The sequence below is a fragment of the Calypte anna genome, chromosome 2, assembly GCF_003957555.1.
Source record: "Calypte anna isolate BGI_N300 chromosome 2, bCalAnn1_v1.p, whole genome shotgun sequence".
NCBI classification, from domain to species: Eukaryota; Metazoa; Chordata; class Aves; order Apodiformes; family Trochilidae; genus Calypte; species Calypte anna.
In genome coordinates this window covers 44,935,026-44,962,041 of record NC_044245.1, presented here as the reverse complement: position 1 = coordinate 44,962,041, position 27,016 = coordinate 44,935,026, and the positions used below count along the sequence as shown (strand labels likewise).

The 27,016-nt window shown below is 42.0% G+C and overlaps 2 protein-coding genes across 4 annotated transcripts in view; one reads left to right on the top strand and one right to left on the bottom strand.

Annotated features, from left to right (window-relative positions):
* The first annotated feature begins 19,733 nt into the window (after positions 1-19,733).
* On the top strand, positions 19,734-22,863 carry SEC61G (SEC61 translocon gamma subunit). Its single transcript, XM_030446016.1, has 4 exons — positions 19,734-19,841; positions 20,629-20,728; positions 21,830-21,932; positions 22,751-22,863. The coding sequence occupies exons 2-4, from the start codon at positions 20,635-20,637 to the stop codon at positions 22,758-22,760; spliced, it is 207 nt and encodes a 68-aa protein (XP_030301876.1). The 5' UTR covers positions 19,734-19,841; positions 20,629-20,634; the 3' UTR covers positions 22,761-22,863.
* A 712-nt stretch (positions 22,864-23,575) lies between these two features.
* Positions 23,576-27,016, bottom strand: part of TPK1 (thiamin pyrophosphokinase 1) — a 298,088-nt gene continuing 294,647 nt past the window's right edge. For all 3 annotated transcript variants that reach the window (XM_030446013.1, XM_030446014.1, XM_030446015.1), the window contains one exon: positions 23,576-24,463. In XM_030446013.1, the coding sequence (XP_030301873.1) occupies positions 24,345-24,463 (119 nt within the window). In that variant the 3' untranslated portion in view covers positions 23,576-24,344. The remainder of the gene's footprint in view (positions 24,464-27,016) is intronic.

Here is a 27,016-nt window from a genome sequence, read left to right as displayed (position 1 = left end):
GGCCACTTGAGCGAACACCCTGCAGACTCTTAGGATGTACATCTCCAAGTGAACTGAGGTTTTTCCTGCTACAGGAAGGAGGCCACACAGCAATTCAGATTGAAGCTAAAGGATATCGTACAGTCTGACAAGTTCATGTAATTATCAGAACTATTCTAACAATTAGTATTTCTAAATGACTGTCCTCTATGCAATAGTTACTACTGCAGCATTTCTCCTTTAGCTATCTTGCTTTTTCCTTTCCTCTGGACAAAATGTCTAACTCAGCACTGCTCCATCCTTCTTCAATTCCTCTCCTGAGAGAGGCATAGTACCAAAAGGAAAATCAAAAGTGGTGCCTTATAATGTTAATAAGGCTGACCTGGCAGTGACTATTACACTCTCCTCTTTTAAGACAGACCACAACAGGTTTCATCACAGGATGTCAGAAATCCACATTTCTGTCCAGTGCCAAAAAAAACTTTTGAAGTCTCTCTGAAGGTGGCCTTTCACTGTGGCTAACTCCATCTGCATGTCCCACACAGCCACATCAGTGAATTTGGCATCCTGTCTAACAATAAGTACCATAAAGGCACTCGTGGAATTTTTTGGAGCAAGTCTACAATATATTTTCCTTTCAGCTGCCTTGGGGCAAGCAGCACCCTGCAGCATCTCTCTGGGTGGATGTGCCGTGTGCCCTGGCCTGGCCTCTGCTGCCAACAGGCAGGAGCTGCCTGCCGCTCAAGAGCACCTATGTGACCTTCCCCTGGTCACAGGCAAAGCTGCATCTGCAGCACTCCCTTGTTCTCTTTATCATTCCACCTTTGCCACTGAGCAAGGACCTGTGCTTGGGTCTCAGTGTGGATTCATAAAATGTTAACCCCCCAGGTAGGCAGGAGGGAAGCTACCTCTCCTTCACAACACAGAAGACCAGGGAGAATCAACATCCTTGCCCAGGTATCTGCTTGCTCCAGTCCTTTTTAAATTAGATAAATGTCAGCCTGCATCAAGGAATAAGAAGAATTATATATTACTAAAGGCAAGGAGAAAAAAAAAAACCAAAAAAAGCAAATGGCTTATGCTACACACCAGACTGATTATAGACTGCAGGCTTCTTGTGATGGTGACTCATTGCCTGGAAATGATTGTCTAGGAAAGCCCACACTATCTGGCCCTAAGTACCAAACTCAACAATCTTCCTTTCCACCAAAATGTCCCAGTCCAGCTGAATACAGAGTTGCTCAAGCAGCCCATCCATGCCCTGAAAATCAATCCCCTCCCATAAGAGGTAGTTTGGATATTTATACTGCCTTACAAAGTGCTGGCACATTTAACACCAATGAGCAATGTAGAGGACAGAGTGCCTCAGATGCCTGGGAGCTGGGACACAGGAAAGATAGCCTCTTCAGAGAGTAGGGACCAAAACTCCTGGCAATTGTCACCAAAATCAATGACTTCTAGCATGCTGGGGAGAATCTTTCTATTTCTTCCCATTAAAAACAATCCCTAGAGAATTGTGTACAAACTTTACAAAATGCCTCAGTGCTTGGGACACCTTCTGTGTCCATCTTCCCTTTCTAGCCTCTCTGACACACATGAACAGATTTTTGAGTACGTCCCCTATGGAAAGAAAAACTCCCATTTGCTTCTCCTGAGCAAATGACTTATTTGTTTCTTGACAATGACCTTAATGAGAGAGAGGAGAAAACACACACATAAAAATGTCCCTCAACTAAGATGCTCCCAGGGGCTGTATGCTTCAAGTCCATCTGTAAAGGAGGCAGCTCATCTCCCAGACTGCCATTCCCTAAACAAGCAGTGTAGCCAGGGCCAATCCCACCTTCTGATTATCATGGGTCTCCCAGTGTTACAGGAGGCCCTGAAGCCAGAGCTGACACTCAGGAACAGGTCCTCCCCATTGCAAAGTGCCCTGAGCTACTCTATAAAAGGATATAAATTCCTGTTTTGAAAAGCTGAGATCACAAAGGCAACAGTTAAAAGCCAAACCACATTACAGTTACTATTTCTTTTGAACTTTTAGACTATATTCTAAATGAATAGAGAAATCTAAAGATTTTGATTCTGCCCAGCAAGTGTCAGGTTTTCTCCCTCTCTGAACAAGGACCAGCTCTACGGTGGTTCAAGGGTTGGACTCGATGATCTCTGAGGTCCCTTCCAACCCAGCCAATTCTATGATTCTATGATTCTCTACAATTATAACGGTGGGCAGAGGAGAGACAGTACCCAACAACACTCATTTCTCACTGTTTTTCTCAGCACTGTTTCTGAAGTGCCATTGTAACACTAAAATTTCCTCACCCAAACTCAGGAGCAGGTCCCATTCAGGAACTCAAAGGAGTCATTTATCAGGAACAAGGGTCAGAAAGACACAAGTAAGCTCAGCATTGCCCTTCTGCATTTTACATGTCTCCATGATTTTAAGACCCCCTCCTTCCCTACAGAGACACAAAAAGTAGCTTTCTGTACAAAATGCAGGACCCACTCTAAATTAGCTCCTTACCACTCACAAATACAGAAGAAAACTCACGTAAGTTTTCCTCCAACAGAATAAAACTGACAGTGGCACTTTACCCAGTTATTCCAGCAGTTCTATTTCCTTCTGCAGCAAAGAGCTTCAGAAACTTCAGTTCAACTCAAACACCTCTGAATTTCTCTCCCTGAAAACAACCCAGCAGCTCCTTTGCCTCCAAATTCTGCTCCTTCTGATAAGTATAACCTGAATCAGCCTCATGCCATAATGAAGGAACAACTGCAGCAATTAGACCAGGGCTGCTTCTGCTCTCTCCATGTAGGTTTGAGTCTGAACAGTCTCTTGATTTTATTTTGGGCTGTTGCATATAGAATGCACCCCAAAATATTTTCACTCTACTTTTACAATATTTTATATTTGTTATATACTTCTAATCCTTGAATCCAGTGATCCTCAAAATAAATGAAGTTTGACTCTCCCAGCACTCACAGTTGCAAAGCCTGAAAATAAGAGCCTATTTGACTAAAAGCTCAGAATTCAAATAAATAAGACAGCCAATAACTCCAGAACACTTTAAATTTCATTATTTTACTACTATCCCATGATTTGTTTTTATTTTCTTTGAAGGCTCAGGTTTTTCAAATTCTGTTAATGGCTGCAGGCCTCAACAACTGATAGATGCAGCAGGCATTTTAAGAAGCAATTCTAGATTCCGAGTGACAAGCCTCCAACCTGATATGCATAGCCTGGGTGGCTGAAAGCCAGCCCTCCTTAAGGACTTGCTGACATCAGGATGTCCCCAGCTGTGGGGAGCAGCTTGGACAAGCAGGATTACCCCTCAGACCTCAAGCAATTAAGACACCGATCCCATCAAGTTACCATATGTAGAAGCAACACAGCATTTAATTTTGTCTCCTGTGCTGCAAATTTGCTCTGCCATTTTTGACTGCCCATTAAATACCCACTTCCCTTCAGCAATGATCCCACCACTTGACTAAGCCCAATCTCTCATGCTCCTGGAAAAGGAGCCATTAAGAGTGTCGAGTTGTATACAAACAGAAAGAAATAGAATGTGCATGAGAATTACCCCACAAAGTAACTCTATTTGGAAGGCCATGTGAGCTTGCATGTGGGTCAAAGCACCCCATTCAAATATTGGCCTAAAATACAGTTTTAAAATAACATCAAATTCCATGTGTCTGCCTTTGAAATTTAATTTAAAAGAAAGAGCACTAGCAGGTGACTCCAAACTGAACTCAGCTCTCAGCAAACATTTCTCCCTCAGTTTATCCTTGGTCAGACAACAAATCAACCTCTGAGAATTACCCCAGTTCAGAGAAAATCACAAGTGTACTTTGCAGGTGGCCTCAGTGAACTTTATGGCTGCTCTGTACTTCCCCCAGGGCTCAGCCTTTTTTCAGAACAGCTTTGGGATCAGCACTCTCTTCTTCTCCTCTCCTCTCACTCCACTGTTGCAAAACAATCTTGCTTGTTCTTTCAGCTCTTCTCTCCAGTTATTTCCAGCTCTCCAGAGAATATTTTACAGACTGACCCAGTCTCTTCAGTATTCTTTTGACACTGCACATCTTCTTCAGAAAGATTTTTTTTAGCTCTTTCCCATTTCACAGAACTTTCTCCTTAAAGTTCCCTTGCTTTCCAAAATACCTTCCTGAGATTTCTCCAGGGCTTTCTGACCCTCACCTGTTCCTCCAGGCTTTCTTCTGAGCTTTCTCTTGCTCATGCAGGACCTCTTTCTGAACTGTCAAGGTCTTCTAGGGCTTTTTCTTTTTTTTTTTTTTTTTTTCTTTCTTTTCTCTCTACCAGTTCTTCAAGATTTTGTTAGCTTTGCTTTGTTAATTCTTAGCCACCTCTGCTTCTCTAATGCTTGTTGCTGTGCCTCTGCAGGTTTGTCAGGATTTTCTATGCTCTCTCTTGTTCCTGACACCCTTATTTGAGCTCTCTCATCTGCAATGAATTTCCCCATCCTTGCAATATTGGAGACATTTGTATGGCTGTGAAGACTTTGGGTTAATTTTTAGGGCTCTGTTGCAGTCTTGATGGCAGCATTTGCTTTTTGCAACTGTACAAAGGGAATGGCTAGGTGGCAAATACAAAGATAGCCATGGGTTCAGTTTGATGCATTGTGAAAAGGTGAACAGTTGCTTTTTGAAATCGACTCTTCCCACTTCAACAGCCTACTTCACCGTATCACTGGTTACCCCCAAATTCTCATTCCTCATACTGGAGGTTCATCCTCTTCGACTGAATCTCCTTTCTTATGTCTTCAACTCACTCTCACCCGATCTTTACTGAGCTCTTCTCCTCTCAAACTTTGCTTGAGCCACAGAATCTAATTACAAGCCATGAAATGTTACAGACAAGCCTCTTTTACAAACAAGCAAAAAAGCTGGAGAGCTTTTTATTAGAATTTATAGGCCTGTGCTGAACTGGGATTGAGTTTCATAGCTCTGTCACAGTCACTAACAACCATAGTTGGCTCTTGCAGCAAAAAGACACTGGCTCTGTTAATGTATTGAGCTGGCAAGGTGTGGATACAGCTGGATTATCCTATCATTTACTCATTTGCACCTTTAGCTAGGAAGTCAAAAGGACTCTTTTTTGTTTATTTTCAATAATCTACTTCATCACCTTTCTTCACAATATAAAATGGAAACTAAAACATTTGTCCTGGCCAATAATGCATGCTTAAGAGGAATATGAAGACCAAGAAAATTGGCTACACATTGCATGGGGTATCCTTTGTTAGGACATTTTCCAAAATTTGTAAAAGTACCTTTTTCTAAAGTTTATGTTTGGTTTTCAAGAACATCTTTACAGCTCCAAAGGTCACTGGAGGGACAATTTAGCTGCATCCAGAAGAGCCAAGAAATCTTTTTTGGCACAGAGTAAAATCTTAGACTTACAGAAAAGGTTTCAGGCTAAGTCCTTGAACATCCTCTTTAACTTTCAATACTAATTTGGGCTGATGACTCAACTTCTTTCAGTTGGAGTCCTGGCCCACATTTGTTCTTAGAGTGGATTTGTCTTAAGGCATCCAACAGGTTCTGCCAGACTGGACTGACACTGTATGGTCTAATAGCAGGCAGCTACTCTGCTCCTACATGGCTTACAAAGTTTAATGTTCTTTTCAGATTTTTTTTTCCATTTCAAAATGTGATAACCTGCCACATTACGAACTCAAAAAAAAAAGTTACCTAAATAAACTAAATCTACTCTTCGAAAATCTCTTTAGATGAAAAAAGCAGCCTGTGGCGTTACTGTTTAGAGGATAATAATGCCATCTAGTGACAAAAAAGGCTCAATGTCCATTTGCAGTCTCAGAGGTACAATACACAACATTTCAGATTCGCTGAAATGGTTGAATGAAAAGTGCGCTACAGGAATGAAATGTCTTCTCTTGAATCAGTTAAGATCTTTTGCAAGATCTTATGAAATTTTTCAGCAAGACTTCAATATTCATTCATATGGGAAGATTTTAGTACCTCTTCTGACTTACTATTATACATATATAATCTTAAAAAGTAATATACATAGATGTTCTTAAAGAATATTTTCCAATAAGTAAAAAATTTTCACTGGCCTAAATTTTTCACAGCCTTAAAAAGCTATCTCGCAACTGATTATGAGACAATTGTTGAGGTAAAAACAGGTTTCAAAGCTGATTTGTTTCTGTTGCTTTTTTGGGTCCAAGGAAGGCTGGAAGACCCTTGTTAAGTACTGCCTGAAAAGTACTGTCTTTTAAGCCATACATTATGACAACAAATGAAATCTAAGAAATTGAAATTAAATCCAAGAAATCTAAGAAAATATAAAATGAACATTTATGTATGCAGGCAAGCATTCCTGGGCTCACACATCCAAATAACAGACCAAAGTTAAAAAGTTCCCACCTTCACACAATCATTCAGTGTAGTGAAATGAGGCCTGAGTGGCACAGCCGGCTAGCACACTGTTATACAGACAACCTGAGCAATGCCAAGGAGTGGTTCAAGACTCCTCAGAAGCCTCACCCTGATGGCGATGAGCTCTAGTGGAGCAATGAAGGTAGTGCAGTGCTGAAAGCAGCAGTTAAAGTCAGCATGCCGAGGCTGAATGTGTTGTGTATCAGGCCTTACTTTTTATAGGGCACGTGCTTAAGTCCAACCAGGTCTTCCACAAGACTCACAAGTAGTGTCTGAGCCTCTAGCCCTCAGGGCTGACTAGCCTGGATCAGTGCTATAGCTCCAAGAGCAACTGACCTCATGCTGGTTGCTCAGACTGAGCTGAGCCTGTGTTCTCAGGTTCACTTTTATTGGCCCTAATCCTGCTCATGCGGTTATGGCCTGCTTAATCAGGCACAGGTGGCTTAACACAACTATGCCATCCCTGGCAATTAGTGGCACCTGGTTGCCTCATTTACTACAATTCAGGTTGGGAAGGCTCTGAGATCATCAAAAGTTCCAACCCTTAATCCCTACACTGTGCTTACCAGACATGGCAACTGAGTGCCACATCAGTCTCTTCTTAAAAACCTCCAGGTACGGAGAATCCACCATCCCTGGGCGCCCATTCCAATGCCTGATCACCTCTCTGTAAACATTTTTTCTAATAGCCAACAAACCTCTTTGTCTTACTGGGAGCTGCCTGGGAGAAGACCGACCCTCTGGTCCCACTCCTTTCAGGAGTTGTAGAGAGTGATGAGGTCTCCCTGAGCTCCTCCAGACTAAACACGCCCAGCCCCTCAGCCCTTCCTCAAGGACTTGTGCTGGATCCCTTCACAGCCTCCTTGCTCTTCTCTGGAGCCGCTCCACACCTCAATCTCCTTCCTGAACTGGGGGCCAGAACTGGACACAGGACTCAAGCTGTGGTCACCAGGGAGTACAGGGCAGAATCCCTTCCATTGGACTGCTGGCCAACTGTTGATCCAGCCAGGATGCATTGGCCTTCTTGCCACCTGGACTGCTGTCATGTTCTTCCTGTCATCAGACTCCAGGTCCCTTCTGCCTGGCTGCTCTCAGCCACTCTGTGCCCAGCCTGGAGCTCCCCATGGGGTTGTTGTGGCAAAGTGCAGGACCCGGCACTTGGCGTGTTGAACCTCATCCCATTGGAATCACCAACTCTCCAGTCTGTCCAGGTCCCTCTGCAGAGCCTCCTGCCTTACAGCTGATCCACTCACCCCTAACTTAATATTGTCTATATAATTTGCTAATTGTGGACTCAATCCCCTCATTAAATCATCATTAAGATATTGAACAGAACTGGGCCCAGCACAGATCCCTGGGGACACCACTGGTGAGCAGCTGCAATTGGATAGCACCATTCAGCACCACTCTCTGGGGCCTCCAGCAATTCCTAACCAACGCAGAGTGCTCCTGTCTGAGCCATGGGCTGACAGATTTCCAGGAGAATGCTATGGGAGATGGTGTCAAAGGCTTTGCTGAAGTACAGGTAGACTCCCCACTTCCCCTCATTCCACACACACACAAATGTCCAGGCAAAAAAACATGAGGAAATGGCTTCAAGTTGCATCAGGGGAGGTTTAAATTAGATATTAGAATAATCTTCTTCCCAAAAGTGTTATCAAACTGGAACAAGCTACCCAAGGTGGTGTTGAATCACCATCCCTGAAGGTGTTCAAAAGATGTTTAGATGTGCTGCTTAGGGATGTGGGTTAAGCACTGGACTACGTAAGAGTTAGGGTAATCATGGGCAGTGTTAGGTTATGTTTGGACTTGATCAAGGTCACAGAATGATTCTGTGATTCTTTGAAAAGAAGAGAACATAGCTGCAAGAAAAAGAGGCAGAGATGACAATTATGTGTATAGACCTCAGGTAAGTCAAATTCTTCTCTTATATATAACCACAGTCAGCACAGGGAGCCAGACAGTTACAACGTAGCTGTCTACCATTGGTTTTGAGTTGGGTTTTTTTTACAGTTTTGAGACCAAATCTGCTCCCAAAGCTTGGGTTAGTGAGCTTATGCTTACATTAGGCTAAAAATATCCAAGATTACAGTAACTGGGGTAATTGCAGAGGAAGGATGCAAACATGAGTGGTAAAGATGCCCACAGCACCGTGCACCCTTCCTTCTGCATCCAGACCACAGGGGATGTGAAGTGTGTACCTGGAACACACACTGACATGGGGTGCACATAACCATGAATATTTGTTCATTTATCTGTTGGGGATGAGCCGCTGAGAAGTGCTTAAAAATCTAGAGGTGGTGTTCATGAAGATCTTGTTTTTGGTATTGGGGTTCACCTGTTGCATTGCTCATACTGATCCTGAAAGGTTATTTCACTGATTGCCCATTACTTGTCATTAATAAACCAATAGGCATCTTTAAGACTCATTTAAAACATGTGAGCTGACCAGTTTTTCCTGAGACAGGAATACCCTGTTCACAGTACATCTATGAAGTTCATTTGAATATGATGGGCTGATGCATCTTCACAGATGTATGAATTGCTTTGGGTGTTAGGACATCTTCAGCTTTGTTGTTGCAGCATCTACATTCCATGACATTTAGCTCCATGAAAGCAGGGGTACTCAGCAATGCCTGAAATAAACTTCTGACAAATACATATATATTTGTTAGTCAAGATAAGCTCTTTTTGTTTGACAAACTGCAAGAATCCCTGACAGAATTACAACTTCACAACTCACAGCTGTTATTTATGCTCTATAAAATGTCACCAACATCTGCTACAGTAGCTAAATGCACTACTGCAATGACATTTTAAGCTCAGATATAAACAAATAAAATTTTTTTCCAAACAGTAGCATAAAAGGTAGTGAAGCCGAAATAACCCTGAGTATTTTAAAATTCAACAGGGTATCAATCAGTTGGATTTGTATAGGATGAAATGCATCTGTGTACAGAAAATTTCAGTATTCCAATTGTAATTCTTCTGTCTGTCTTAATAAAATGAAGGTTTTCAAGTACTGCTTGTATTTTTCATCTGCTTCTATGCCATGTTGATATTCCTAGTCCTTATGGGTGATAGTCAAAGAAATACAGGTGTCTCTTCACATAGTGCCTTAGGAGCTGCCATCTCTGTCATTTCAGAAGTGCCACAGGCACATTTACAATCACATCCACAAAGGGATGTCTTGGGACACTGAGCCAGACCTGCAGACACCCTCTGTGCACAGTACTCAGTTTAGCAGCCACCCTGACATGGCTGGAAAGAGTAACATACACACTTGCCTTGGGGCAGTCAAATGACTCCAACCGTTCTTTGCAGCATCTGGAAATAACTTTGATCAGTGAAAAAGCATCAGTTCTTGCAATGAAACCATCTAAAATATAGAAACATTTTATGAAATGGGGAGAAAGGTAATCACTGCCAGAAAGGATGCTGACCCAAATATCTACTGTGAAATACAGTCTGATTCTGACAGTCTACAATGGATCTCTACTCCCCATCATTTGTTTCCTTCAGTACCAAGAAGGAACTCTTCTTATATGGCTCACCTAGAGAAAAGGAACCTGTCCTGGTCTCCTAAATTCAGCAAGATCTTAACTTCTTGGGCTTTTCTGAAAAAGGAGTCCGTGGAAAAACAATCCAGAAAGGGACACTGAAAGAAAGTGCTGGAAGGTCAATGCTCAAAAGTCAAACCTTGGGTTGCCATGGCCTTTTGTTGGGGCATATAGTAACAGTCAGTCTCCTAGAATTAAACTTTACTGAGACTGGCAATGATAAGAAATTTTTCCAACATGTGTAGCTCTATCCCATAACCTAACATGGGGGCTGATGCTGAAAGAAGCCAGAGCCAAAGGTCAGAGTAAGCCCTGTTCTCCCTGGCAACCTGTAAAATACTGAGTTGCATAGGATGGAGATGGTGCCAGATGTCATTGAGATCTTGCTAGTGCTAAATAAGATCAGTGAGAATATTCTTCTCTACCTCTGTGTGTGAGTCTGACCTCACTGACTTTGCAACTGTCTCAAAAGGAGCAATTTTAAAATGATAGCCCTGGCTAGGGTGGAGGACCTGGCCTGGCCAGAGCTGAGCAGGGGGTGACACTCGGGATGTGATAAGACCCATTGGGTGGAAGCTATTCCTCTTCTTTGAGTGCCAGCCTTCAATACTGGGACATCCTCCAGGCACGACTGAGCCACCCTGATTGTACTTGTGGAGTACCTGGCTAAGGGAGCTGGAGCAGAGCAAGGATGGCACCAGGAAAAAGATAAGAAACTAAGTGACTGGGTGGAGACTACTCCCCTTTCTGAAGGGCCAAACTTCAATGCTGGGACGCCCCTGGGGGCACAATTATGTACTGGCAAAAGTGGCTGGAAGAGAGGAGAATGGCTGGGAGAAGGCTGCTGAGTGGGTGGAGACTACACCCTTCTGCTCCCCTCCAGGCAGTCTAACGACCCTGGCTGACAGCTGCCCCTTCAGAACAGAAGGAACTCAGGGGTATTTATGGCTATGCTGTGGCTGTTTTGTCATCTCTTGACCCACCACTATCTCGCATCAGGCCCTGTCCAGGATCAGCGCCATCTTGAAGAAAACTCGCTGGGCAGCTGGGCCCTTGGTGGTGACTCTCTCATTCTTCCCACTTTCTTACCCTTTATTTCTCCACTTTTCCCCTCTCATGCTTTCTTACCAATTTCTTACCACTTTTTCTCTCTCTTATTTATCTTCTTTTCCTCTCTCCTCTTTTGCCTGGCTCTATATTTTTGCCTGTGTCAATATGTCAAATAAAATCTGCTTGCACCTGACCTTTTCTACGGTGGGACTTTGTTTCACGTATCCAAAACAAAAATAAATTTTAATGTTACCTCAGACCGTATATGGCAGATGGAAAACTCCCAAGTGGAGGGAAGGCAGGGAGCCCTCCACAGAATAAATGCCAGTTAACTTTCTACTCTTTACTTCAATTATAGAGATGCTTAAAGGCTGCAACTACAAAAATGCCCCAGCACCACGGTCTTAGTCCACACAAGCAACCTATCAGCAGAATCAAGACTGATAGGTGACCTTTCGAAAGCAATGTCCTCTAAACTCTAAACTGTCAGAGAAAAATCCTGAGACAAAGTTAGCTACTGTTGGCTTACTATCCGAGGACCCATTTGGGGAAGCACAATTTGAAAGTTCCCAGGAGCTGATAAATTAACCTGTAGGTACCCAGTGTGTTCATAGACCTTGGAGCCATCAGACACTCTGAGATTGTCTGTCCCCTTTCCAAGCTCCTGAGGCCTTCTGGGACAGTACTGTAACAAACAATTCTCACTGAAAATAGCCAAAGGAAGCTGGTTTTTTCCAAAGAGCACTAGCTGTAGCCAGCAGAGCAGCATTGTACATATGTAAGGTTTGGGACTGAAGGAATGGAATAAAATACTGCCTACTCCACAGACTGGCCTTGAGGGGGATTTTTGATGAGGGTGGTGGCACTTCAAGCATCTCCAAGAAAGTTCTAAAGATCATCCTATTAACAACCTGCAGGGATTATTAAGAGCCTGAGAAGGCTATAGAGCCTCTGTATTCAATGCTACATTCAAAGGTCAGCAGAGTTTGAAGACAATGTAGACAATACTGTAAGTGACAAATGACAATTTATCAGTGCTTGCTTCTTAACAGTTGTTAAGACAGGAACAAACTGGTGTTTGCCATTTATTTCCAGAGCAAATTGCTACCCACATAAAATTTGCATTTAACTCCAGCTGTGGTTCCTTATCCCTCCTGTAAGAGAGGAGCTACACTCTGAGGATATCTAATATTACTCAACCCTTCCAAAGCCCTCAGGGCCTATTCAAGTCTTGTCTATCTAGAAAAGCTTCACAGAGTTTATTTTTTTGATAATTCATATCCACTGTCTCTCTCTCAGGCTACAAACCTGGAAACTGAGGTATTCTCTGTTATAGGGTAAAAGAATAGCAAAAGGTATCTTGGATATTTTCTGTGTACCAAGTTCTGCAATAATCTCTCAATCGATGACAAGCTACAGACTGCCAGGAAAATTAGAACTAAAACCCTGTTGGTGTAATAAAAGACATATAATTTTTGCAATTGAAGTTGCATATTTTAAAGGCCATGCTGAATGCATGATAACAAAGATTTCTTAGTCCTTAAACTCCTTAAATTTATACAGCAGAGGGAAGCCTTAGATTTCTCAGCATTTAACATACATTTAATGGCCTAATGATTAACTCATAATTAATTACATCATGTTTGGAGGCCAATATGTTTGTCAGGATCATGTCTATAATTGGTTTGTAGGAGTCTAAATACTGGTTTATCAACACTGCATCCCCAAAGGAATAACAAGAACCTCTGTGGACACACAAAGGAGCCATCACAGTGAAGTCGAAGCTGGGATGCCAACCCTCAGGCATCTTCATATTGCACTCAAGGCTCCTGAGGATCCACCACTTCCTTCAGCTGAGATATCAAACTAACTTGGGGAGACAGTTTGACACAGAAAACCACACTGCTCTATCCTGAGTCAAAGGATGTTTTTCTATGTAATGTAAATGCCAACTGGGCTTAACGCAGAAGTGCAGCACAAAGAAAGTGGAAAAAAAAAAAAAAAAAAAGAGAGTTTCTGTACTTTGATAATGTAACCAGTCCCTCACTGTTTTACCTTGCATTTTCTCTGGCTCCTCAGCCATAATTGCCTTCAGGTCAGACCTCTAACACCGCCACACTACACACAATTTCCTTTTTTCTGTTTACATTACCTACCATACCTGAGTATTTCCTGGCCCCATCACTGCAGGGAAACACAGACTAACAGCTCCTTACCTCACTCCCAGAGGTAGGATGTACTAATCAAGGTTTTTTACCTAAGCACTTGACACCTTCCCAGAAGCTAACTACGGGTAGCTCAGTTGGGACTGAGGAGGCTAAAAGAATGAACACTTGTAAGTGAGCTGGAGTTGAACAGTTATGAGCATGGTATTTCAAAAAGGTGCTAATTAAAAAAGCCTGGGGCTGTCACTTGTTGCCAAAATTGCAGAGATGTTGCCACTGAAATTTCTCCATCTAATTATTAAAGAAAGCATTTGGACTGGTTCAGGAGCTGGAAAGCAGACAAAAACTCACCACAGTTCTAGAGACCCTCACTTTTGAAATTTCTTAAATCTGCTTCCTTCAACATTCTGTGTGGTTTTAAAACAACAACTTCATGATTAAGAGGAGGTGACACCTGGGTAATAAAGTAATCAGAAAGTGCTAGATTCTCAGATCCTTTATATTTAAAATCAACTCCATCTTGCAGGCTTCTGTTCTTTTCTCCAGTGATGCAAGTAGTTAATTTTTATCTTACTGGGAGAGGAAGTGAGAGAAATGGGATTTCCAGATATTTCATTGCATGCTCTAATTGTCACTGTTATTGATGGGGTTAAGGAACTACTGGCAATTTTGTGTTGAAAAACTGCTGAACACATTTGCACCAGGAGAAGAGAAGATTCCCCTAATCCTTTTCACCAATAAAGACCTGGAGCATGATTTGGGAGCTAAATAAGCAGAGTAACCCACTGAATATTATTACTTCCTGGGCAGGATCAAAGAAAACTGAACAAGACTGCTGCAGATTTGGACAACAGCCAAGAAAGATCTACAACTTTTTCATGCTGTGAAAAGCAGATTCTTCCTCAGATCCCCCCTTGTATGTGAGGAGGAGTATGTACTCTACTAATGGCCACACAAATCTGTTTCTCTAAGCATTTTCAGGTATTTCTAAGACATCTTTAAAGGACCTACAGTTCAGAGACACTTTTTCTCTGCTTGCTGAGCAGCAAGCCCCATCAAGGTTGCCCAAACTGAGCACCTACTAACTGAAACAGTGAAAAATCCCAGGCCCATTCAAATTTTTTTTTTTTAGACAAAAATCTTTAGGTGGAAATTGCCAAGGCAGGTACATACCTGTATCATCAGCTACTATTTACCAAACTTAGTGGAAGCATTTTCCAGCCCACTGTTCATTAAAGATATTTTCCTTGCTACTTTATTTTTGTTGTATGACTCCAGAAACTATGTGAGAATGTTCCTGTTACAAAAAACCAAACTGTGAACTTTAGAAGTGGCACACCTCAAAGAATTGAGAAGTGGCTAAAAATAAGAGAAATCACAGACAACATTGGCAGCTGCACTAAAACAAAACAAACCATTTCAAGCATTGCATTAGAGAAACTGGTATTTGTTTTTTTCTTTACCTCTAAGACCTGAACACCTGATGGAGGCATAACTGCTCCTCTTTTAACTTCCTTGTATTTGCTATCTAGAAACCTTATCTTCAGACATTTTTATTCTGAAGAATCGTTTAGTGATGCCATTACAGAATACTGCCCTTGTTCCTTCCATATTGCACCTGTCATTATACAGACACAAATCTTCCAAGTGCCATCACTCATCAGGTCTTTTAAACAAAATTGAACACTGACTTTGTTTAAAAGGTCATCTTAAAAATTATACACAATAAATCTAACAGTGGTTAATATCTATTTTAACAGCACTGCCTCCCCCATCCCTACATTTCATCTCCATTGAATATTAAGCAGGACAAATCAAAGGACAGGGCTTGTTGACTAGCAGTGTTCCCTTTCACAGCTGTGACATTAAACCTGATCTAGTGGCATTTCTGTAATTAATGAGGCTAACCCAAAGACACGGACAACAAGCACTTCATCATTTCCTTCTGAACCTCAAATCGGAGCTATCATTTCCTTCCTAACATTAATTCTTTGTTTATTCCTTCCCCTGAATCCACACAGCTACTGAGGAGGGAAATAATCTTTCTTTCTGTTGTAAATCATGCAGACGTGCTTATCAAGTCCAAACAGGGACTCAGGGTTGTTTGGAGAATGAAAAGCTAAAAACAATTATTAAATGTCAGAAGCACATTCCAAAGGTTTCTCAAGATATAAATTAATCAAACATATTTATTATAATGTTAAATTAAGAAATAAAAATTCTCATACATCTTGGCAATTTCTAAAGACTGGATTTTATAGCAATTTAGTCATCTGACAAGGCCAGCTGTCAAGCTATGGAACATTAGCACAACTTCCATCCATTGTGGGACTACTGTGCTGTTGCCTTTAAAATCTAAGGAGCATCTACCCGCAGTACTGTGCAACAGGCAGCTCCATCCAAGTATGTCTCCTAACACCTTTCCCACACCATTACCTTGCTTGCTCATCTCCTTCTCTGCATTTTCCCATTGTTTGGGCTGTAAATCTCACACTACTGTGTAGTTTTTGTTCTCTGTTACATCAGTTTTCTTCCGCAAAGCATACTCTGATGCCCACTGTCCCCAGTGGCCTGTCTACCTTGCATACGTAAGTCCTCAAGCTGCTACCTTCCCAGTTTTCTGTCTTCTTCTTTGCCTTTGCTGCCTCTCAGGATAACCATTTCCTCCTTAAATTCATGAAGTAAGATTCTGTCCCCAAAGGCCACTCTACTCAAACAATCCATCCCTACCAAAAATTTCACTGGGGAAAGTGACCACTCTTTTGCTTTCTCTCCTTCAACCTCAAACGCTGCCACAAATCAGGCATTTCATGTCCCAGGGCACAGCACTGGGAGGCTGTGCCTCCTGCCTACTCACTCACCCCTCTGGCCATTCCTCCTGGGAGCTGCTGTCCACCATGGAATGAGCTGGGATGGGAAGGAGATAGCTCAGAAAGACCCTGTATCTCAAATGTATCATTTTTTGTACAGCCAGGACCAGTACAGCCAAGGACATGGAAAATACTCTAAAACAAGAAAACGGGACTGCAGAGAGAACACTCCCTGTAGTGAAATGAGGCAACCAGGTGCCACTAATTCCCAGGGAGTGGCATGATTTTGTGTTAAGCCCACCTGTGCCTGATTAGGGTGGGCCCCCACTGCGCATGAGCAGGATTAGGGGGCCAATAAAAGGTAAGGCCTAAGACACAAACTCAGCTCACACTGGAACTCACAATCTTGGCATACTTGGCTTTAAGTGCTGCTTTCATCACCGCACTACCTTTATTGCTCCAGTAGAGCTCATCGCCATCAGGGTGGGGCTTCTGAGGAGTCTCAAACCAGCGGCCTCAGCATTGCTTGGGTTGTCTGTATAACAGCGTGTTAGCTGGCTGTGCCACTCAAGCCTCACTCTAAAGCATGCCAAGATTGTGAATTCCAGTGTGAGCCGAGTTTGTGTATCAGGCCTTACCTTTTATTGGCCCCCTAATCCTGCTCAATGCACAGTGGGGCTCATCCTAATCAGGCCACAGGTGGGTTTAACACAAGCTCATGCCACTCCCTGGGAATTAGTGGCACCTGGTTGCCTCATTTCACTTACACTCCCCCTACCATCGAGCTGCTGCTAAGGCCAGGAAGCATCAGCCTCACAGAAGCCTGAGCTGGAGCAGGAACTTTGCTCTTTCTATTATCCTGAGGCTGGAGAAGCAGCAGGGCGGGGAAAGTGGGGTTACTGCCTACAACACAAAGGGAGCTTGGAGGGCAGGCCATACAGAGCTGCTGCTCCATTCTCCCTGCACCATGCAGGCATTGTACAGGTGCTGTCTCAGTATGGAGAGGCTGAGCTTCCCCTCTACACTGGAGGTGTCATCTTCTCCTCTTTCAGTTGATCTCATAATTACATTTTCTTCAAACTGCTGGCAGCCTCTGGCTCCTGGCAACCTCACCCTGCTCCACAGGCTGCAGAGGGACTACTATGGGGCAGGCAGCATGAAGCAGGAGTGGATAGATATTTATTTTCCTCCCCCTTCTAAGTATGGACATAAGGACCCCAGTCTGCAGGGAGATGTACACAGTATGTCTGATGTGCCAGTAATTAAAAGCAGATATGTGTCTTCCATGTCCTCCAAAGGACAAGAAACAAACTACAAGTCAAATGTGTAAATAAGGAAAGCAAAACTATCATCAAAATAATTGTCTTATCCTTGGGAGCATATACCAGGACTGGGGAGGGGGTAGGGCAGAGAAAAGGACATTGCTCCAGTTTACTAAAATTTAACATCGAGAAGCAAATCAGCACTAGCATACTAAAATATATGATTAAACAACTGTCTTTTTTTCTCTGTTGAATGATTATTTACTGCTTCAATAATTTTCATAAATGCACACTTGTAAAACCATCATGAAAATTTACATATGTAAGCACACTTTCTTCCCCAGCCTGGCAAGAATCGTAAAGAAGCAGAAAGAAAGCACCCCAGTAATAGTCTAGTTTTAAATGGAAAAAAAAATACAATTTACAGGAAAGGTGAACTTCTTCCCATCTTCGTAAATAGTAGTTGTCTCTATGTAAAGACATACAGAACGTAACATAATTGCTCTGAAGACCAAGTCTTACTTCAAGCACAATATAAATATAAGAGTTGGAAGAAGAACACAAATGGGTCTTGTGCACAAGTAAGGGTCTCTGACTCTCCACCAAGCTTCCAAAGCCCCAAACTTTCAGCTGGCAGGAAAGGGAGCTCATGATGGGTGAGTGAGGGACAGCAGAGAAAGAAGACAACTGGATTTTCTACTCATCACAGGTAATCATGCTAACAACCAAGATTCTCATAACTTTCTCCCCAGGAAACTTAAAATAGAGAATTTGAGAGTGGGTGGGAATAAGCCTTTATTGCAAACAAATGCTTTTACATCATAACTTTACAACCACCAGAAGTCTATGTCTATGTCACGGTTTCACATGCTTGTATTTTCTTGTTTTGTTTTGTTTTTTCCCCCAATCATTGCCATTTGGTTATATGAACCTAGTGCTGTAGAAACCGTACCTCTGCAGCAGTGGTTCCCAGCAAGGGTTCATCATGCAGCACAGCTGGAAATGTGAGCTGCTTCTCTTGGTAGTCTCTAACAATTAACCATGACCCCGAAGGGACCAAACCAAACCAAAGACTGCTCATCCTTGCAGATTGCACACTGGCCTCAAAAATGAGAGACCAATGGTACAAGTCTGCTGCGGGAGGCCTAACTGACTGATCTTCCTGTGCTGGCAGGAAGGAAATGGAAATTCCCATGCCAATGGAAAAGGTCCAACAGAATTCAGCCACCAAAATTACAACCCCATTGGAGGGTGCTAGATGACATCTGATATGAAGCAAAATCCAATTATAGCAAAGCTTTTGAAGAAAACTTGTATAGGAGCCCAAGCCAATAACCCTGCAAAACCAAAGAGAAAGCTACTATTTGCAGATCTGTAACATCAAGGGACCTGCCCTAAGGCCAAAGACAAAGAAGGCAGAAAAATTCATGGAATACCCAAACAACACCCTGCTGTGATGAGACGATATGTTGTCTTAACATGAAGGCTGCCAGCAAAAGGTTAAGCCCAGAAAATATTTTGTGCACATTTAAACTTAGTAGTGAGTTAAGATAAATAAAGTGTTAGGGTAATCTATCGGCAAAAGCCCTGTAACATGACTGATGAATAATTAAAAAAGCTTAAGTAATCGATATCCACCCAAGGGTGGCAGCCAGCTGTGAACAGAGTTCTAAACCAACATTAGTAGTATCAAAAGCAAATCAAGGATAAAAAAAAAAAATCACCAAATGTTACTTTTGTTCTTATCCTTTACTCGATCCGATTTTCCCTCCAAAAACAGCAAGGAAGCAAGCTGCCTAACATCAGTTAGGCAGCTACAGCCTTTTTTACCCCCTCATACAAGTAAGTGTTCCGCATTACACAGGTGGTGCTGAAATGCAAAAAGCTTTCTCGTTTTTAAGCACTGTGCTACACACTCCTCTACTCAAAAAGCCACAGGACTCATTGTTTTCAAAGGTGATGAACCCCTTTAGTTCACGATGCTCCTACAGATCAACAGACGCCTGACTCACGGGCAGCCCCAGTCCCGACACGGTTCCTGCGTTGGTTCCCCCTCTTCCCTCACCCAGCAGCACTTATGTCACATGTATCGCTACCACCTATACGGCTCCCGGGTGCAATGGCTGCAACCGCAGGGAAAAGCAGCACATCTGCTGTCAGAACCCCTCCGGGCCGCCTGGACGGGCTACAGGAAGATGCAACTCGCACCTTCCCCCTCCCGGGCCGCAGTCTCCCCCCGGGCTGCAGCCCGCCCTGGGCCACTCAACCCACCAGCGTGGGAGGCCCACGGGCTCCCTGACCCAGCACTACGCCACGCCGCTGCCTCCGCTGGAAGAACCGGTCGCCGGCACTACCGCAGCCTCCCTGCTGGTGGGGCGGGGGACAGGGAGGACAGCCCCTGCGGAGCTGAAAAGCCCGGAGCAAAGACACCACACCCCCGCCTCACTCCCTGCCCGCCCATCGGTCCCTTCCCGCCCATCGGTCCCCGCCCATCCATCGGTGCCACCGCCTCCCGGAAAAGGGCGGTGCCGCACGACCAGGGCAGGGACGTCACTGCCCGCCGCCGGTGTCTGACGTGGCCTTCGCCTCGCAGCGGGAGCAGTAAGGGACCCTCTTACCCCTTCTCGGTGTCGACCTCCAGAGCCCCTCCGGCGGGGGGAAAGGAGGGAATGAGGGAGAGGGAGGAAAGGGAGCTCCGGGCCTCTGACAGAGAGCTGGGGGGGTAGAGGAGAGGAGAGGGAAAGCGAGGCTCCCCTTGGAGCCGGGCCGCTGTCCCGGGGAGGGTGGAGAGCAGGGCCGGGTCAGGCTGGGCGGCCTCGGGGACAGGTTCCGAGGGGCAGACAGGAGAGGCTCGGGTGTGAGGGATTCCATCTTCGGGGGGGTTGTGCTGAGGAGCCCCCCGGGCGTGGTGTCCTGCTTGGGGCGGCCGCGCTGGCAGATGCGTGGTTTGAGAATAAAATCAGGCCGTGGTGTTTATTTCTGATGGTGCTCACCAACCCTCCGCCAGCTTTTGGCCTGGGGGTTTCTTGAGATGTGTGACTTTTTTTCTGTTTAGCAATATGGAATTATTTTCTCAGGAGAAACGGTGTAGGCCATAAGCTGAAAGTGTATTTTTCTATATTGAAAGTGGTATTTTTCTATATTGAAAGACATAATTTTTGGGGTTTTTTGTAGTCAGTGGTAAGTTATCTTCTTTTTATACGGACGCTGTCTTTATTTTCTGCAAAGTGGAAGTGCCTGTTAAAGTCCAGTTAGATTGGAATATGACATTTTAAGTTTTTTCAAGTCTTTAAAAATTTTGTCATGCTCCTTCTACTTCTATAATTGAAAAAGTTCTCTTTCGGGATATAGGTGGCAGCACCAGTCCTAAATCTGTTCATCCTTCCAGGTAATCATGGATCAGGTAATGCAATTTGTAGAACCCAGCCGTCAGTTTGTAAAAGACTCCATACGACTTGTTAAAAGATGCACCAAGCCTGACAGGAAAGGTAAGGTACACAATAAACCAGGATCTATTATTTCATCTTAAGTCTTTTCCAGTGTTTCTTAGCTTCCAATATGAGATTCAAACTTGAACATTTGTCCAGTTGTTAAATGGACAATGGTTCTGAATATAGTAAACTTGAATGTGTCCTTTTCTGGTGTGTACTCGGGTGTGTGAGAGTGGGATTGAAACTCACCATATGAAGTAGGCTGATATAGCTGGAGTGTGTAATTTTGAGATAGGCAATAATAGTTTTCATGTACTGGGTAAGCTGGTCTGAAAGAACTTGTGTGCACTTTGAAAAACAGATGCAAGTCAGGTTTGACTGACAGCAGTCAACTTGAGGGAAATCTTGAAAGGAGCTAGGACAGTGCCCATTTAGAACTTCACAGCTGTAAGTTATTGCCTGATTGGGGCAGGAAGAATTTTGTTGCTAGAAGTATAGAAGAAATAGCTTTGAACTTTCTCAGAGGCATTAGAGAGAAGCTGTAACCATAACCAGAATGTTACTGATTGCCCTTAGTGGTAGCAGTTACGCTGCTTTACTCTCATGCTGAGAATGAAGTTTACTGATACCTTTTTGAGGTCAGTAAGGAATTTCATTCATTGTCAGACCTGCAATCCCTGCAGGGGATTGCTTACCTTCTTAGTATGCCTCATGGTTGCTGTCTTAAAATAATTCAGAATATCACTTTATTTTAGTGGGGACTTAAGAGTCTATCTTCCTGTGACAGACACAAATGCATCTTTTCCATTTTTGATGCTTTTTTCTGGAATTATTTTCAGGGCTGGTAGGGCTATGAAGGAAAATGAATAAATGTTGCATGAATTGTTAGGGTCTATGGATATTTCTGATACTGCTTATTCTTGAACAAATATGAGATCAGCCAACACTTGTAGAAAGCAGCATTTTCTCTCCTAAAAACTCACCTGTCTTCTGAAAAAGCAGATTGGTTCCTCAATGTCATTGCAGTTTGCTTTTGAACTGCTTCCTCTGTTAACCATTTTCTGTAGATAGGTCTCTCTGTTGGTCACTGTAGTGCACATCTCCTCTATGCCACACACAAGGTTTTCTAGACTAAATTTTTTTGTTTTTGTTTTTCAGAGTTCCAGAAGATTGCCATGGCAACAGCAATAGGCTTTGCAATAATGGGATTTATTGGGTTTTTTGTAAAATTGATCCACATACCAATCAACAATATCATTGTGTAAGTAAATGTGACCTTCAGTTTCACTGAATTTTGTTTAAATCTGAACAGGTAAAAATGAATATAAAAGTAAGCCCTATAGGACCCTATAGACTTTAGAATTGGTGCGTTTCACATGTTAGTATAATATGACAAGTTTTATTTGATTCAAAGGACTTTATTAGGAAGTAGATTGTTAATTTAGTGTGCTGCAAAATACCAGATCCGTAGCACTTCGGGTTTTTTCTGTTGCGTACCTGAATGTTTAATTTTCAGTTTCTTAGTGTGTGTTTATCCATAGAACATTCACCTGATTTGGATCTTTGGTACTCTTACTGTTTCCAGTTTGTAATTTGGGTATGAAGTAAATGCATGGATTATAAAGTACAGAAAACTGAGTGGCTATTATGAGAAAGCACAGCACAAAGTTGGTCTTGTTTCATTTACTCACTGACAGATATGTTTGTAACTTCATTTTATGTGTAACTGCACTTTGTGAAATACCTTATGGAATGAAAATATCAACCTGAAGTTGGTTGGCAGCCTTGGTGCTGACATACTAACACCACCAAACAGAATTCCTCAGATTCTCCATAGCTTTACACGTAGGGTGTAATCCCCTTTCTGATGGAACAGGTTGAATGCTGCTCTGTGACTCTGAAGTGTTGCTTGCTTATACCTGTAAGAGCAACCTTCTAGGAAAGGAGAAATGTTTGAAAGTAGGAGATAAACTGTAGCCTCAGTAATGTTTGTCCTGACAAGGCAGTGGTGGGAGGATAAATTAATCTTCAGATGGGATCAGTTGATTAGTTGAACTGATTACTTTGTTCTTTCCACAGAGGTGGCTGAATATTCATCATGAAGAACAAGACATTTTGACACTTGATGCGAAGATTTTACAGCTTTGTAACTTGTGTGCTATTAAAGAATCTCAGTTTGGGTTTCTCAAACATTCATGGTATCTTCTTCTATAGTGTACACAATCATACCTATCTCCACTACAGACTTCTTTTTTAGTAGTAGAGTGGGGTTTTTAAAATTTTTTTTTTAGTAGTAATAGAGTGTTTTGTTACTTCTATAAATGATAATGGGCTAATTTGCAGATGAAGGAACCTTGGGAAGTCTCTACTCCAGCTGCCTGCACAAAGCTGTGTCAGTGCTGCATTTTGATGGGGCTGCTTAGGGCTTTGCTCAGTAGGGTATTGACAGCCTCCAAGCATGACAACCATCCAGCCTCTTCTTCAGAAGCTGTTCTCGTGCTTAATTTACTGCTTAGTAAAAAAAGGTAGATAGACAACAGTATCCTCTCAAGTGGTGATTTAAAAGAGGGTCAACTGAAGTTTTTATCACTAATTTCTGGAATCATCATCGTTATTGCACATAATTCCTCTCTGCATTTGTTAGTCCTATTAGATTATACTATGGACTTGACTGGAAAAAAAATCCATGAAATGAAGAACTTGCATTGCTAATCATTGTTACGATGGCATAATTAAGAAAGTTAAACTTAGTTGGTTACTTAGTTTGAAGTTAATTTAGTAGTCAGAGGCACTAGGCAGTCCTTCAGTGATTCAACAGGTTGCTCATACTGTCAGATAGGATTAACACCCATTTTGGATACTGGTTCTGTGAGCCAACTGCATGTAGAACTATAAAGGGCTCTGCATTTTTTGCCTGGAACTTTCCCTTTTAAAGTGATTGAAGGTTTTTATTTTAAAAAATAAGCCTGCAAAGCTGTATTAGATGCAATGTTCTTCCTCCTCAGACTGAGACTGTGAAATTTATATTTCACTCCAAAAAGCTTATTGGAAGCAAATTTGGTATTTGCAAAAGTTAAAAAAAGATACTTTATTACAGGCTTTAAAAGCACCTAGTACTGGAAAATCTGATGTTGCTATTGCTGCAAAACTGAAGCTTCTGCAGTACACAGATTTGCCTCATACATAGAAAGTTCAATTAGTACTCTTCAGAAGTCCTCACCAGCATCTACATATGTTACAAACCAGGACAGAAAAATGGGATTAACTACTCTTAATGCTGTCACCTTTTAATAAATTATGTGCAACTGCATACTGTATTTCCTTTTGGCAAAAAGAGGAAAAATAGTTCAGTATTGGAATAAAATACTTTGAAAAGATAGTCTGAATTAACCAGATAATCAGTAGGATTTTATTTACATTCACTTCTCTTTGTAATTTTATTAAGTGGGTGCTTCTGTCTTCTGATTAAGTAGTGTGAAGAACCAGAATGAAGTACTCAATTATTGCTACTAATCCTGACTTGATCTCAGGTGACTTATTTCAGACTTATTTTCCATTCAGTACATTAAAATAACTGCCTGCTTATATCTTCCAGAACAGCTTTACTGTCTTAATTCAGTGGAAGTGTGCAGTAATTTGAGTCATACCAGAAAAGGCACAGATGTAGCTGATCCTATCTTTTGATAGCCATCGTCCACAGCAAAGGTTTGTCTGTCTCAATGGTCACAATTCCAGAGTTGTCATAGGTGTTGGAAGTACTGACGAGTGTTCCAAACTTCAGCACCTGGTTAGCTATGAAAAATAAATTAAAGATTTAGTGGTACTCTTGAAGAAAATGCATTGATATGCATTTATTGTTGTAAGGACTGCTGATTGTTTAAAGAAGGGAAAAAACAAACAAGCTAACAGAGATAAACAACATGTAAAATAGCTCTGCTAAATATTAATTAGAAAGCTTGTTTAAGCTTATCTGATGACCTGTAGAAGGAATAAATTAATGCCTAATCCCCAAATAGCATTTGAATTTACAACAGATTATTATAAAAACAGATTGTTGAATGTTCCATAGAGTTTTGCATCTGGAAATTTGTATCTTCATTAGTATCAGATGAAGTATCAGTGCTTGAAAAAGTATTTAGTAAAACAAGGTAGTTCCAAAGTTCCATGGCATCTGCTTTGAAGTGACTTGCATCTTCTGTTTTGTGGCCAGTGAGTTATGTGTCCCAAGTATATTAGAAACCAAGTGGTATTGCTCTACTAAATAGCTAATGTCAATTTTAGGAGAGTTTAACATGGCTAACAATGCAGTTGTAATGATAATTTTGGATTATCTACGAACTCTTAACTGCCCTAAGCTGTTTTAGCTGATGTGTTTTAAGGGTTACTGAGACTTCCTACAAGCTGAGGTCAAAGGTAAAAGCTGCCCACAAACAAGCCAGTTTAACTTTTATCTCCCATTTCCTCCCTTTTGGAGATACAATTTCTTATATTTTGCATACAAATGAACTACTCAGTTCTCTATTAGTCCTTGCTTCTAGAAAGGTTCAGAGTAAGAGCTCTGCTGCCCTTTGTTTTAGTCTGTAAAACAAGCCAAATGACAGCTGTTACTCAGCGGTGCCAGAGTTACTTTTCCATATTGATGATACCAGGAGAGCTGCAGCTGGGGACAATTAATTGTTCAGGCAGATCAGCAAGTCTGTGTGGCCTGTCAGAAATGCCAAATTGCATATTGAAGGAGGAATCTTCTGCATTTGCTATCAAGTAGGCCATGGAAAAATGGAGATCTCCCTGTGACCAAGAGGTGTGCAAAATGATTTATTTTGTGACTTGCACGGGAGACAAATACTCAAATAGTGGATATGAACATGGGCTGTAGTACACTTAGTTGTAGCAATGGGTTGTTACAATTACTGTCTACCCATTGCTGGAAGCTGCATCCGAGGACTTGATCTTGCCAGGCTGTATGGCTTGAAAATGAGAGAGAGTCTCCTGATACACAATGTGGTTCAGTGTCTTCTGCCAAATCTGCACTTGGCATTACTTGTTCTTACTCCTGGACTTGTTATTAGCCTGAAATGAACTGTATAGAAGTTGCAGCTGCTAGCTGTGTTTGGAATGAAAAAATTAACAGTTTCACTACTGCTGAAGAGTACAGCCATTTGAATCTCATTGCATAACTGCAATGCAGTTCAACAAGAAGGGGAAAAAAAAAAAAAAAAGTACTATGCTTGCTCAATCATATTACCTAAAATCAAGGTGCTAGAACCTATTAGGATGATTTTGGACACAATAGTGCCAGAGCTAGGCAGGCTCCCAGGCAAATGCCAGGATGAATGAGTTTTGGTGTTAGTTAGCATCTGGGAAAGAGCAGAAGCCAATGAGGTTGTTCCTAGACAGAAGCTGATGCACTGAACTGATCTGCCAGAGAGCCCACATTTCATCCTTAGCAGACAAATTGGTCATTTAATTAAAAATGAGGTAACACACAAGCAGAGTTCCTGGTATAAAAAATACTCCCAAAATACTGTTGTAAATGTTATGATCAAGTTCTGAATGTTATCAGTCAGTTTTAAGTAGGAAAGAGCCTTAAATAGTTTAAAATATTTGTTGACATGTCGATTATCCATTTTTGGTTAATGCATAATGAAGCTTGAAGGGGGAGGTAAACTTTCATACATTAACTGTTCTATAGAAACCCACTCATTTAGTATCATTTATTGCTTTTTGCTCAAGAGTGTCAGAATATTTCCCAGTATTTCAGATTTGCATATGAAATAATGGCTTTGCAGAAGGCAAGAATTAAGAACAACGTGTCAGCTTAATGAAGCAAAATCAAAAGCAGTATTTCATGCATAAAATTAAGTGAAAATCTTTAGCGTTTTTTTGTCTGTAAACAAAAAGTTCTTGCCCGCTAGATGGAGCCTTTTATCTTTCTCTACCAGATTTTCTCGGCATGGATCACAGTTTGAAATACTGAAGAGGAAACATGCAAAAGCTGTATAACAGTACTGCTGACTCATGTGGCTCAAATGGACCAGTTCCAAGTACTTGGTTTCACAACCAGCCAACATTTCAGCTGACATAATTAAAAATGCATGCTTTTCATTCAATAAATTAGCAGTAACTATTGCAAAAAACTAGCTTTAAGCTGGTAAAGGAAATTAGAGGATGTACATAAATAGTGCTTCTAGGAATCATATATCATGATGTGAAAATTACAAGGTCGAAGTGGGAAGGTTTATCAGCTCACACTTGATCCATTACCTATTTTTCAAATGGCTTTCAGCCATATGTTATAAACAAGAGCTTATACCTTGGGAAAAAACCTGTTATGAAAAAACATAT

Coding starts and splice junctions, on each gene's coding strand:
- SEC61G (XM_030446016.1), top strand. CDS start 20,635: ATGGATCAGGTAATGCAATTTGTAGAACCCAGCCGTCAGTTTGTAAAA. Junction 20,729..21,829: donor CACCAAGCCTGACAGGAAAG/GTAAGGTACACA, acceptor TTTGTTTTTCAG/AGTTCCAGAAGATTGCCATG.